At 38.4% G+C, this 13,600-nt stretch overlaps 1 protein-coding gene across 1 annotated transcript in view; it reads right to left on the bottom strand.

Moving 5' to 3' along the window:
* Positions 1-13,600, bottom strand: part of LOC132109740 (catenin alpha-1-like) — a 102,770-nt gene that overhangs the window by 36,756 nt on the left and 52,414 nt on the right. The window contains exons 8-9 of the mRNA XM_059516053.1: positions 9,649-9,729; positions 9,273-9,425 (exon numbers count right to left, since the gene is read on the bottom strand). Coding sequence (XP_059372036.1) covers positions 9,273-9,425; positions 9,649-9,729 — 234 coding nt within the window. The remainder of the gene's footprint in view (positions 1-9,272; positions 9,426-9,648; positions 9,730-13,600) is intronic.

Here is a 13,600-nt window from a genome sequence, read left to right as displayed (position 1 = left end):
CGACAAAGGCATTTTAAAAGCATTTCTGATTTAAGCAAGTCTAACACTAACTAGATTGAACTGCAACAATCAAAATGTCAATCAATAGTTTGCAGCTCTGCATAATTTCAGAGTCATTTCCATTTAAGTACCCATCCTCTTCCCGAGGCTGTTCTTTCTTGCAGTAACATCCCATCAGTGCAGCTGGTATTTCACCCCTCTGTGGCACCACTGGGTCAACCAAGGGGTGAGTTTGTTCTTATACAAGCTGCCTAGCACATACAGTACGCAGTAGAGTGGAACCACTCTCTCTTCCTGTAGCTCAAAATAAGGAACTAAAAACTTTTGACAACTTCTGCAGGTGAGGATGAGGAACAAACGTTCTTTGTCAGACGATTCTTATTTCCCGTTCTGGTAGATTTTGGGTCTTATCACATTTTCTGTAGATATTCCCACACAGATAAACTGGAAATGCATATGCTAGATTCAGAGAGGAGAGACAATTTACTTAGGTCCATGAAAAAAAAGTCCAAAGTTTTATACATAAAATATATATGGCTCTGTTTACATGACTCGCATAAAAATCAGTGCCTCCTTACATTGCGACACCACATTGAATAACTTTGAAGGTGTATAACATTAAGAAAAGATGTGTCATTTAACTCAATGTGTCCATTATATTTACATGATCAAAGTTTAAATTGGGGATGTCCCGATCCGATCAACGACATCGGTATCGTGCAGATACTGGCCCAGAACGCTAAATCGGAGGGGAGAAAAAATATGATCAGATACTAATCCAACACAAACCATGGAAAAAATCTAGCTTAAACCATTGCCTAAATGCTTTAATATTAGCATGTCCCTTGCTGCGATATCTAGTTAAGCGCGCAGCCTGTCACGTGATAATAGTAGTAGCCAATTTTAGTCGCATGAGTATGAGAGTTGGCGAACTTACAGAAAAGCCATGTCAGCGGTGTGGAAGTATTTTAACCTTAAAGAGGAAAAAAGTGATGCGCCATTCCCATAGCCGCGCCCGCGCTTGCTCTCAACTCATGTTTGCGGCTGTCGGCTGACTGCACATGATCAGAACTGATGGACAACTTTGCCCAGAAAAAAGACAACAGTAGTCCGGTGCCGAGATGAGGAAAATAAAAAAGCCCAAGATGTGGCCCGTGCATCACTTTTAGGTACTTTTATAATCCTGTTTATCTTTTTTTAGATTTTGATAACATTAAGTTAATAATGTGTTTTAATGTCGGTGATAATATCACAGCCGCATCTGCCATAATATCCTCTTAGAGTTTCAATGTTCCATTTAATTCAAATATCCACTTAATCTTTCATTTTTGGCCACCTTTTTAGCCTCTATAATTTCTTCAACAAAAAGGTGGACTTCACAAACCTTACAAAAACTAGTCATTGTTTTTATTGAAGTAAAATTTTATTGTGTGTCATTTCTGAACGCTTGAGACAAATACAAGCTTGCAAAATGAGACAAAAGACCTACAATTTTGGAGTTAATTAAAGGGGTCATTAAATGCCTATTTTCCACAAGTTGATACGATTCTTTAGGGTGTTAATGAAAAGTCTGTAATATAGTTTGGTTAAAATTTCTCAATTTTAAAAACACCTTTTCTATCCTCTCAAAACATCTCTTTTCAGAACAAGCCATTTTGTAGCATTTTCCTTTAAATGTTAAAGCGCTCTGCTGACCCCGCCCCTCTCTTGCGAGCTGCTCTCTGAGGAACGGTTTACTTTAAGCGTCATTCATGACGTCACACAGATTTGAGAAAGGGTTAAGGATTTTAGCAGATTAAAAAAAAACACTGGATGGATTTTTAGCATTATAGGCTGGTTGTATACACTGCCAACATACATTTCAGTTCAAACTACTTGTAAAAGTGCATGTAGCTTCCAATGACCCTTTTAAGAAAATCTACAACGTTTATTAAACTGCAACACATTTCCGTCTTCTCTCTCTCCTTTCGTGCTTCCTGTCTCTCTCTCATTTTCTGTCACGCATGTAGTTTAGTCCCTGCACAATCTTAGTGTTTCTTGAGCAGCCAGGAACCTCTGAGAACAAGGCCTTGAGGCAATAAAACTAAGCTTGTTCTATTTTTATCCCGCTTCAGAAATGATGCATTTCATGGTATAAAAACCGAACTGCTACTGTTTCTGCGACCAAGAACTGACACTCACAGCCAAGCTCCTGCTCTTCCTGCAAGCTCAGAAGTTCAAAGACAATATAAGTGGCTTTCAAAATGGGGAAAAAAGGGAAATTAACAAATAGGTAACGGTGGAGTACTCTTGGGATGTATGTAGGTTGCCAGAAGGATCTCCAAAGGTACTGACTGCGACGTAAAAGCCTCTACAAAAACTATTTGAATGAATGGTGGTATTGAAGTACACTACTGAGAGAGAGAGAGAGAGAGAGAGAGAGAGAGAGAGAGAGAGAGAGAGAGAGAGAGAGAGAGAGAGAGAGAGAGAGAATTGGCACTGACAGTCAACCTGGACAAAACCAGAGTCACGGTATGCCTGAGGAAGGCCAGGATCTCAGGGAAACCGATACCAGTTCAGTTACGGAGGAGAAGTCCTAGAGAACAGCACCAGCTATACTTACCTGGACATTGAGATCTCGGCCTTAGGAGGCTTCAGGCTAGCTTTGAAGGCCTTGAATGAGAGGGCCCACAGGGCATTTTCTGCCATAAAAATCACGGTTTGGCCAATTAAAATTAAAACATGAATTCAAATTACATCACACAATAATTAAACCAATTCTACTGTACAGTAGTGAAATTGAGGGACCAGTATTAAATTATGAAAATTGGGATAAAAGTTTAATAGAAAGAACACAATTGGAATCATCTAAGGGTAAATGGAGGCACTTCTAACAATGCCTGCAGGGCTGAACTGGGCTTATACCCCTTACACATTGAAATACAAAAAAAAACAGCTGTTCAATTCTGGCATCACCTGAGTCAATCTGACACTGAATCTATTCAAGATAAAGCCCTCCCTGCCAATGAATCCCCCACAGTGTCTCATCCTCTAAATACACTTGTGCTTCACCTTATGAAAGAAAATCAACCACTCGAACCACTACCCCTACTCTAAATCTAAAATATAATTGTGACAAAAAAAAACAAAAAAAAAACACGAATGAGACCGCCAAACCAAACTCCAGTGTTATACAGCCCTAAACAGAACCACCAAACTGGCAAATTACTTCTCAAACAATTAAAAGACAAATCCTTTCAAAATATCAACTCTGCGACTATGACTTAGAAATAAAAGAGACAAAAAAAATCCTTGATACCGAGAGATCAGCGACTATGCAAACACAGTGATTTAAATCAAACAGAGGATAAGAAACACTTTCTTCTTGTCTGCCCCACATACACCACTACAAGGCAAATATTTTATACAGTTTTAACTATTGAAATTGTATTTTTTTAGAAATATTGTCTGCTGTTATTTTTATTGCATTCATTTTCTCTAAACTGTTTTTTGTCTCCTTTTGTACTTTGATGGTGTAATCACATCACGAAAGCTTTGGCAATACTGTAACACAAATGGCATGCCAATAAAGCAACTTGAACTGAACCGAGAGAGCGAGACAGAGAGAGGGGGGGGGGGGGGGGGTCGTCGCTGGCACTTTTTACAGCCCTTGGAGAGTGTCGACTTCATGCCTTCTGCAGGAGTAAAAAGATAGTGAAGGGAGGGAAGAGTTGGCTGCGGTTCCATTCCTGTCGTAGCCATGGATGCTTCATTGTACTGAAAATTAAATGGCCTCCCTACAGCAATAACTACATCCATATTTAAACAAAACGGAGCAAGAAAAGAAGAAAACTGCATTACAGTTTTTGCTTGTTTTGCTGTCTTGCTTGTTTAGTGGATTGTTTGGAAAGTGGGTGACATTTGTAAAAACAGTTTATCATTTAAATAATAATCTTATAATTATAACTACACAGACTCTGCTTTTCAGTTTGGGGTCAGTTTTTTTTTTATGAAGTTTCTGCATTTATTTGATCAAAAATAAAAATAAAAAATCAACAACAAAAAACAATAATATTGTGAAATATTGTAATTTAAAATAGTTTTCTATTTTAATATCCTTTAAAATATAGCTGAATTTTATGACTGTTCTGAACAGGCTAATACGATGATTTATTAATGTTGGAAACAGTTATATAAAGCAATATAACAGCAATATAAATATGCAAATATATTATAAATGATTTTTTTTTCCACCATACAATCTCTTTGGGCAAGCATTTAAATAATGCATCTCATAATCTTGTACTTCAATTATATCTGATCAAATGCACATTAATATTCTTTAGCTTGAGTTAAACATTCATTTTGCTTGGTTGGAACAGCAGCTAAGCTAATTGTCTCCGTTTGTTTCTCTGTTTTTGCCACAGGATGTAACTAGGATTTACACAAGCTTCAGTCTGGATCCAGAACACCTGAGAAGAGATGATGCCCACCCCTCAAAGGACCTCAGATGATGCCACCCCTTAAACAACATACAGAACTACCATATTTTTAGTGGTTCAACAGATCGCTGTTGATTCGTGATCCGTAATGACCAAGCCCCACAGTTCAACACGCATGTGATCCGTGGATTAACTGCAAAATTTAAACATAATAGAGTATAAGTTTATCATTTGTTCGTATTTACACAATCAAGTGAATTTTAAACAATTCCAGAGAGAACAGATTAAAGGGAACTCGATTCGTTACTCACACGCTATTCTCCACGCGCAATGACGCACACACACACAGCATGCAAACACATTTCAGATGGTGCACTAACCCTGAACGGAATCCTCTAAACAGACGTGTAGACAAATTATGAAAAAAAAATACCCATCTCGACAATCATTCAAGTAAACAGTAAGCTATGTCACAAGTGATTTTAAACAGCTGAGAAACATGTGTATTAGTGATGCGCGGGTCGACTTTTTTTCCAACCCGCGGGTCCCGCTTTTCTGAAATTATTCGGCCCGCCCCAACCCGCCCCACAAATAAAGTAAAATTTCTATACCCGCCGCGACCAACCACTGCGCATCGGGGACGTCACGGAAGTTACGTTGCTACTTAGACATTCGTATTGTAACCTTATCAAAGAACCCAAAAAAATATGAAAATATTCAAAATGTTTAATATAGACTATAGGGAATTATACTACTGATGGTTCGTTCGTGAATGAATATTTTAGGAGAACAAATCGTTCTCGTTCAGGTAATCTGACTCACTGACTCATTTCTCATTCCCTGAAGTTTCTACCTCCACAGCAGCACGAGCTCGGCGTTATTAGTAGCGCATGCGCAGCTCGTGAACAGCTCTGTGAACGGTTTCATCCTGTCAAAGAGTTACTTAAGATGTGACGGAGCTTGTGATTTGTTGAATCTAGTGAACAAATTCGATATTCCCGTTTGTGTTAAATGAACTCATTCATTTCATTCACGAACGAGATGTATCAGAGTAAACCGGGTCAGTCGGCCAAGCATGTAAATCTCAATCAGCAATCAGCAGATACAAAGCACAGTTATACGTGCACATACGCTCGTTTTCGTATTTAGCATACAGAACATAACTCCAAGTTTAATCCACGATTTATTAATGTGAATATATTATATATGAACAGTCTGACCAAACAATTAAAATGTTTAATTATGCAAGAAAACCTTGCGCTTTGTTCATCTGAACAACTTATTTAGACTATTTAATGCGAACATGCACACACTTTAATAAAGACAAAACAGTTTATGTCACAAGTAAATATACGTTTGTTGACTTAAGCCATAACACATAAGACACTCTTTTTGCCACCTGCTGTGGCGTATGTGTATAATATGACGAAATGGTCACTGAACAAATCAGTGAACGAATCTGAACGAATCGTTTTGGTGAACGAACTGAAAATCAACGAATCTCTTGAAATAATAAAAATTTCCACCACTAAATTCCACGCACCATATTTAGTGACCCGCCCCAACCCACCCCGTAATAAAGTGCAAATTTCTTAACCCGCCCCAACCCGACCCGCGGGGCCCGTGGGTTATGAGACGACCCGCGCATCACTAATGGTGTATCATTATATCGGATCTGTGCATCAGGTCTTAAAAGGATTGCAGCCTATAAATACTGCAGCTTTCATTAAATAATCAAATAACAAAAAATATACGTTATTTGTAACATTCTTTTGTATTTATCCATGCTTGTAATTTGTGTAGTCTATTTGTTCTTATTTTTACTGGCTGTTTTAGTCTCTTTAATCATGTTTAAACTTTCTAAGTTAAGTATGGTAGTATTTGCTGTGGTATCAAAGTAGTACTTCGCTTTAAGCAATAAATGAGAGCAAGTTAAATTTAAATATTTTTATTTTCTTGCTGATCCGAAAAAAGTTCTTATCCATGGGTCAAAAGCCATAATGTTTCCCGAACCATGAGATTTGTGATCCGTTGAACCACTACAAATTTTGCTATAGGTTTTACTGCAACAATTGCTGTTAATAGTGTTCATCGCCTGTTTGATTACGTCTTTAATTTAATTTTCTGTACATTTCTGCCATATGTACATTAACTGACAGTCACCACTGATAAGCTACTACTAAATACATTGTAGAAACTTAATTTTCTGTAAAGTTACTTTGCAACGATTTGTATCATGAAAAGTGCTATACAAATAAACTTGAATTGAATTAAAATATGTGGGATACTCGTGGATCTTAGTGATGAAAGCCATCGGCAAACAGAGAAATTCCATTATATGGCATATCGTTTCAACCCACTGTGTTTGGTGACAGAAGGCAACTACATGAATTCAGGAAAAATCCCTAATGCACATGAATACATTTCCTTGCCAACACTGATTGGATACAAACCAGGAGTGAGACGCTCCAGCGATTTCAGACAATGCACATATTTGAAACCCCTCTACCTTCCTCCACCATACAAAGCAGCCACAAGGTCAAGCATAAGCTGACCCTATACACAGCTGGAATACAGGCTTAATGCATTAGCAATATGCTTTACTGTAAACTAAAGAAATAAGTCATGAGAAGCTGTGCGTTACAGTTGTTTTACCGGTAATGGATGTTTTTAGGCAAAGTCTTTGTCTTTTTATTGATTTTGCTACCATAAAAAAAAACATTTTAAAATTACTATTAATTTTGTTGTAAAAAAATATAAAAAAATGCTCAAGTAAACTAACTTGAAAGTCTAAGCTGTTGATTGTTTCTAAAAAGTTACTACATGTGCGGTCTCAATTGCACAATTACACTTTCACAAATACATCATCCAAACAATTTTATAAAATATGAATAGATAGCAGACTGCATTTAATATATTCAAAAGACAAAATCAGACCTTGCCCCGGCACAAGAAAGGGAAGCACACAAACCACATTCTTTTGTAAACGCCCCTCAGATGCAATTATCAAAATGAACCCATGTTTTGTTCTTGTAATCCAGATTTGGATTAAGGTTGGAACGTATATGGTGCGACCACTGTCTGGTGTCAAATCAAAGCAATGGAAAACATGAGAGAGAGGAAGAGAGGGAGACGGATGTGACTTTTTGGGATGTGTTTTGACTATCTTTAGCCCCCAGTGAGACTCTGAGGCTTTTACTCATTATCCCTCCTTTTCCCTTCACTAGTCTTCCCCTGAACGCAGCGTGTCACACGAGGGCCGGGCCTGCCCCCTGTGGGGAGAGGTCAGTCTGAAATGTCGGTGGATGGCGTGTTACCACAGGCACTAAGATGAACAGATTTGAAAAACTAATGAGGATAGCTAACATTTCTGTCAGCTTGTCACTGGCCCTGCCAATGCAAGCATGAGATATAAAGCCCCCAGTGATTCGACATGAAAAACATCTATCTGGAAAATAAAACACCATGAGAGACATGGCCTATTTATCGGTCATGAATACGGTCACCGCGAACAGACACAACAATGCAGATTTCTTGTGAAGTCCTTCAATAAGACACTGGATATCCAACTGTTTCGCATTTCCCCACCGAGGCAACACTTAACCTTGGGCTCGGAGGAGTTTCACTCTTTGGCTGAGCTTAAAATGTGATTCACAGTTGTGACTGCCCATACAAATGCAGTGATTCCCCGGCTGTAGCACTGTAAACCCAGCAGCCTTGCTACATTTGTGTGTAAGTTTGACTCCTGAAGCATAAAAGATAGAAGGGCTGTGACATGCTCACTTGGATCAAGCAGTCAAGACAAGGGACTTCAGTTGCATTCCAACATAAATAGTAATGGTGCTGACTATCGATAAAAATTTATTCCGGTTTTACATCAGCTTGCATGTTGGAATCAGAATGGAAAGTTTCCCCCCTTCAAGTGACAGCTTTTTTTTTGTGGGTGGCATAAGGCACTTTTAATTAGAGATTTGTAAAGCTATATATTACTCTCAAACCAGAAACATTCTAGTATCTGGTATAATTAGGATGTTTCAGGGTATGGGCCGTCAGTAGGGGAACTGACAGACATCCTACAAACTAATGATCTAACAAATAAGGCTAAATATTTAAACACAGAGCTATCTGCACAGAGCTATCGTAGTTCTCACAATATCTACAGATGATGCATAATCATGGAAACGCTGCTCACAGCAAGTGAATTGAAGTCTGACAGCAATTGTCTTGAAATCTGTTGAAGGCGGCACATTTGTTACAAAAGCGATGCTATGATGGGGATGAATTTAGAGATGCAACTTCTCTGCAGCACGTTCAAGCATGCTGTCAGCATACCAAAAGCCTCTCAGAGAAGCAGAGCCTCTTAAATCATCCCCTTTCAAGCACAGCATCCTAAAATAAGTAAAAGAAATACATCAGATAAACTCAGTGGTCGACCACCATAATCGGTTAAGCTGTCTATCCTGACTCATCTCCATGCCTCGTATTCATTTCATGTTAGTGACAAAAACAACAAAAGCAAGTCAGATACAGTGCACAATCAATTTAGGATCAGAATTGGTCTGTGCACTTCAACACAGACTTCTATCATAAATCCCCTAAAGAATCCCCTAAAGAGCTCATCTTATTTATTAATGAAAAATGTCAACAAATGTCTTCCTCAAAGACAAACAAACCTACAATCACCAAGCATGTGTACTCTCTACGAAATGCCATGTTAAACAAAAGAATAGCTAGTCTGGAGGAGTACAAATAATGTTCCATCATTTGTTTTGAAACAATTCCAGAATTTAAAATCTGCAGCAGACGAGGGACAGTAATTGGCACTTTATGGAGCAAAAAACAGGTGCCTACCTCAATCAGTTTGTTGGCGTGCTCACGGAAAACTTGGGCATATTCCTTCACCTCCTTTTCATTACCATTCTTGGCAGCCTCGATCAATACCAGCAGTGGAACATTGGTCTCCAGAAAAGAGTCCGACACATGGTCCATCACAGCCTTCCGCAGCTGAAATGATGAATACACAAACACACAAATCCTTAGCTAGTGTTTGATCACTCGGAGCACCTGGGTTTGGTATATTAATTTTTTTAAATATGCAATGTAAACAATGTGCATCTAAAGAGAGACAGTCATGATATGTCATCAAAGAGAAGGACGTAAAGTATTCTTGTTGACACCCATAATCAAAATAAATGAGATTCTTTGCACAGCTTCAAGGTAAACAGACCTGTCTGCGCAGGTCACGGGTCTTCTTAGTCATCCTGTCGATGGCCATGTTCAGGGCATCGCTCTTCTCTTTATGTCCAGCCTGTGATAAAAACAAACAGGGAGAGAATATACTTAGTCTAATTTAAAACTTGTTATAGTCAGGCTCGCTGGAAAAAAAAGAAAAACGGAAGGTGGGAGTTAAAGCGGAGGACTGAAACGACAAGACAAACTTATAGGATAAGATGGATAGGATGCATTTTCTACAGAGGAAGAAAAAGGCAAAACAGCTTGAGTTACTCTGATGGTTATGACCCATTTAAGTTTTTTTAATTCTTGAAAACTTTAAGGGGTTCAGGTTCCTTTACCCCCCCTTTGGCGTTCATTGTTTTGCGTGACTAATGTGACTCGTGCTACTGTCAGGAGGCACCGACTCACATTCATTCACAGATACATTTTTCAGTTAAAAAACTTTTTTTTTCGACTGTCACTTTCTTGAGCTGTGCTTAAGCAGTCTGTGAAATAATTCATGACACAAATAGCTCTCCTGCAGTGCAAGTACACAAAAGAAAAAAAAATTAAGGGATGTAGGGCAAAGGCGCACGTATTGATTAGTTAAAATGCAACCATCCCCAATCTTCAGGGATCAAAATGTAAGCAAGACATTTAGATTTTCAAATAAAACCCATTATGTGATGGTCATACAGCTTTTAACAATGCACAAAGTTCAGAGAAAGGTAGGCAGGAGTTAAGCCTGGTCAAGCAGAGCTCACCAACACAATGACTGTCGGAGATAAATCTGAGCAATTTCCACACTTTACAAGGCGCTCACTTGTCAGGTTCCAGTCATGTTGGCTAGCGTTGGGAAAGCAGATCCCTCTCACATGCCCCAGACAAATTGCTCATGTGCAGTGGGTAGGTAAATCTCCAGCACAGGGAAAAGCCTGGGGGAAGGCCGTCACAGGGGCACAAGCAGCAAAAGCGTGACAGTCAATGAAATATGGCAGTGGCACTGGAGGTTCGGCTCCCCCTACATCCTCATCCCATTGGGTGGTACAAGATAGAGGCAAGCGAACGCCATCGGCCTTAATCCCCTACTGACTTTGTGCCAGTCGGATGAAAGCACTTGAGTACAGCATAGGCTCTCCAGCGTAATAATGGTGAGAGACTCAATTCTAAATCAGTAATCTATGGGCTGCTTGTTGAGTTGAACAAAAATTACCTAGATTAGCATAAATGGTACATTCATCTAGAGTACAAGTAAGAAAGCTTGACGGATACTACCTATATGATCATATGTTCCCCCTGAGGGTAAAATGACTTGGATCACTCAATATTGATTTTGCTCCAAGCAGCTCTACTTAATTGGGCAGTCGTTTGATTCCTCACACTAGTTTATATGGTGTTTTCACACACATAGTTAAATGATGGTCAGGTAGAGATGTGCTTGCAGCATGAACAAATCTCCCCACAGACCAGCAAAGAAAATATATATATATATTTTTGAAACCGTCCTTCTCAGCAGAGACTTCCCTTGAGGGCACATTAGACACCAGTGAGAAAAGTATCTGTAATAAAAATTAAACAAAAAAAATAGTAATATGACATATGGAGAAAAATGACAAACAAATAAATCATAAGCAAACAAAATGGCCCAGGTCATTTTAGAAAGTGACCACCCCAAAAAAAGTAACACAGATGTTCAAATTAAGCACAGTAGGTACAAAGGCACGAAAGCAATTTTAGCACAACTTACAGTCACCATGTGCACAGAGGAAACAAAAATCTATACACTTTGAAAATTAACTAGATAGTGACTTAAGAGTCATATGATGAAGAAAGAGTTGTATAAATGGGTTGGTTTAGAGTCATGTTTTAAGTTTAGATACCGATGGTTGCATTCATAAACACGACTTCAATCTGACAAATAATTGCAAAAAGTTTAACTTTTTAATTTGACATGAGGTCCTAAATAGAACTAATATTGTGAGATTCTAAAATAAGTCACGCAATGCAAAGATTCCAACTACAACAGACCAACAATTACACATAAGAGGAATATTTTTTCACAGCAGGCTCTCTGACATCTAGCAATAATTGTTTTGAAATTTACTGAAAGCAGCGAATGTTACAAAAGCAATGCTGCATTATTTTAAAGGATGCAATGCAATGTCTTGAGTTAAGTCTGAGCAAACAAGAAATTTGACTAAATAATGAAACCTGTTTATTATAAATAAGTAATAGGAGATATAAAGACATACAAATACATGCTATTTAGATTTATATGGAACAAGAGGAGGCTGCGAGTAAGATTCACAACCCTGCAATTACCAAGGGAGGGGGGTGGCATGGCATTACCATGCTTGAGGGATTAGCAACTGGTGGCACATTTAAGACCATTAGTATTGTGGTGTTGTCCTAACTATACAGCAAAATGGAAGGACATAGAATTGTCTTTAATGGACACTCCATACAATCAGTTGTAGGATGCATAGAGCAAGTAAATGATACACATCTAATATAGAATCAATGTGTGGGCTACTTGGTCAAGCTGTGGACTGAGGTGGTTAAATGTTTCAAGCTGCAAAAGTATTGGGCTGGCCGGCCTATGATCCACACTGTACTCCAGCTAGTTTGGATAAAAACAGATATAAGTCGTGGTATTACTGCCCTTTGTAAAATTATATCAAACGGGGATTTGAATAACTTTCAGAACCTGTCAGAATTTACCTATCAGTAATCCCCACTCCTCGAACGCAGATGAGCCAATGGCAGTTGAATTTCAGTTGCACGGGGAGCGGAACTCTGACATCTTTAGGTTTCAGCACCATAGAGAAACATTGGAAGAACAAAATCGGTTTAATGGTGTTTATGCTACAAAAATAGAAAGAAATGTGCCTAGGGTACTTGTAACACTAATATAGAGGATAGGCAATGTCATTTATTTTATTCCATTTCTTAAAACCAACCAAAACAGAGCAAAATGTCCCCAAGCATTCAACCCCAATAACAATGAAGACGAAAACATTCATTTTCTGGTTACACTTTTCATTGGAGATGTTCCGATACCCTTTTTCTCTTCCCGATACCGATACCTGGGCTCAGGGTATCGGCCGATACAGAGTACTGATCCGATACCTGGGTGTGTATCTGTATATACAGCTGTATATACTACTAGCCCTGTGTTAATTGCTAGAATTATTTTATGGTGTAATTATTCAGACTTATCCCTCAATAAAACATGAACAAATACATGGTGAACTACTGTATTTATTACAGTATTTTTATTATCTGACATGAATTTGACAGTAATATTTATATTCTTAAGCGAAAAAGAACTTCAAATGCAGCCAAAAATCTAACACCGCAAAATAAAGAAGGTATTTTAGTTTTACAATAAAACTGTATAAAAAACTGCAACAAATAAGTCTAGGAATATAAAAAATGATATATTAATCAGATAATCTCTTTACAACAAAACAAGTAAAAAACAACATAGGTGTGTCATTTCCAACTATGTTTCTAGGGGTCACACTGGAGGATTTTAATAAATGTAATGCTTAACTTTGAAAGGTTTGTTTAGTTGCATGCAAGAAAGCAGTTACTAAATGTTGGCTTAAGAGAAGCCCTCCTGATATGAATCTTCTTCTAAGTATTGTCAGCCATATATGTCCTATGGAAAAAGTGACCTTCTCCCTGAGGTTACAGAAGAATAAAGGGGAAAATTATTGGAGGAAATTGTATTGTTATATACTACAAACTAGCAATGGCTACCGTATTTTCTGGACTATAAATCGCCCTTTTTCATAGTTTGGCTGGTCCTGCGACTTAAAGTCAGGTGCGACTTAAAATTAATTTGACATGAACCAAGAGAAATTAATCAATAGAAAACATTACCGTCTCCAGCCGCGAGAGAGCGCTCTATGCTGCTCAGTGCTCCTGTAGTCTACACTGTAAACAGAGCGCCCTCTCGT

Source organism: Carassius carassius, chromosome 29, assembly GCF_963082965.1.
Source record: "Carassius carassius chromosome 29, fCarCar2.1, whole genome shotgun sequence".
NCBI lineage: Eukaryota > Metazoa > Chordata > Actinopteri > Cypriniformes > Cyprinidae > Carassius > Carassius carassius.
This window is presented reverse-complemented; position numbering and strand designations above follow the sequence as displayed.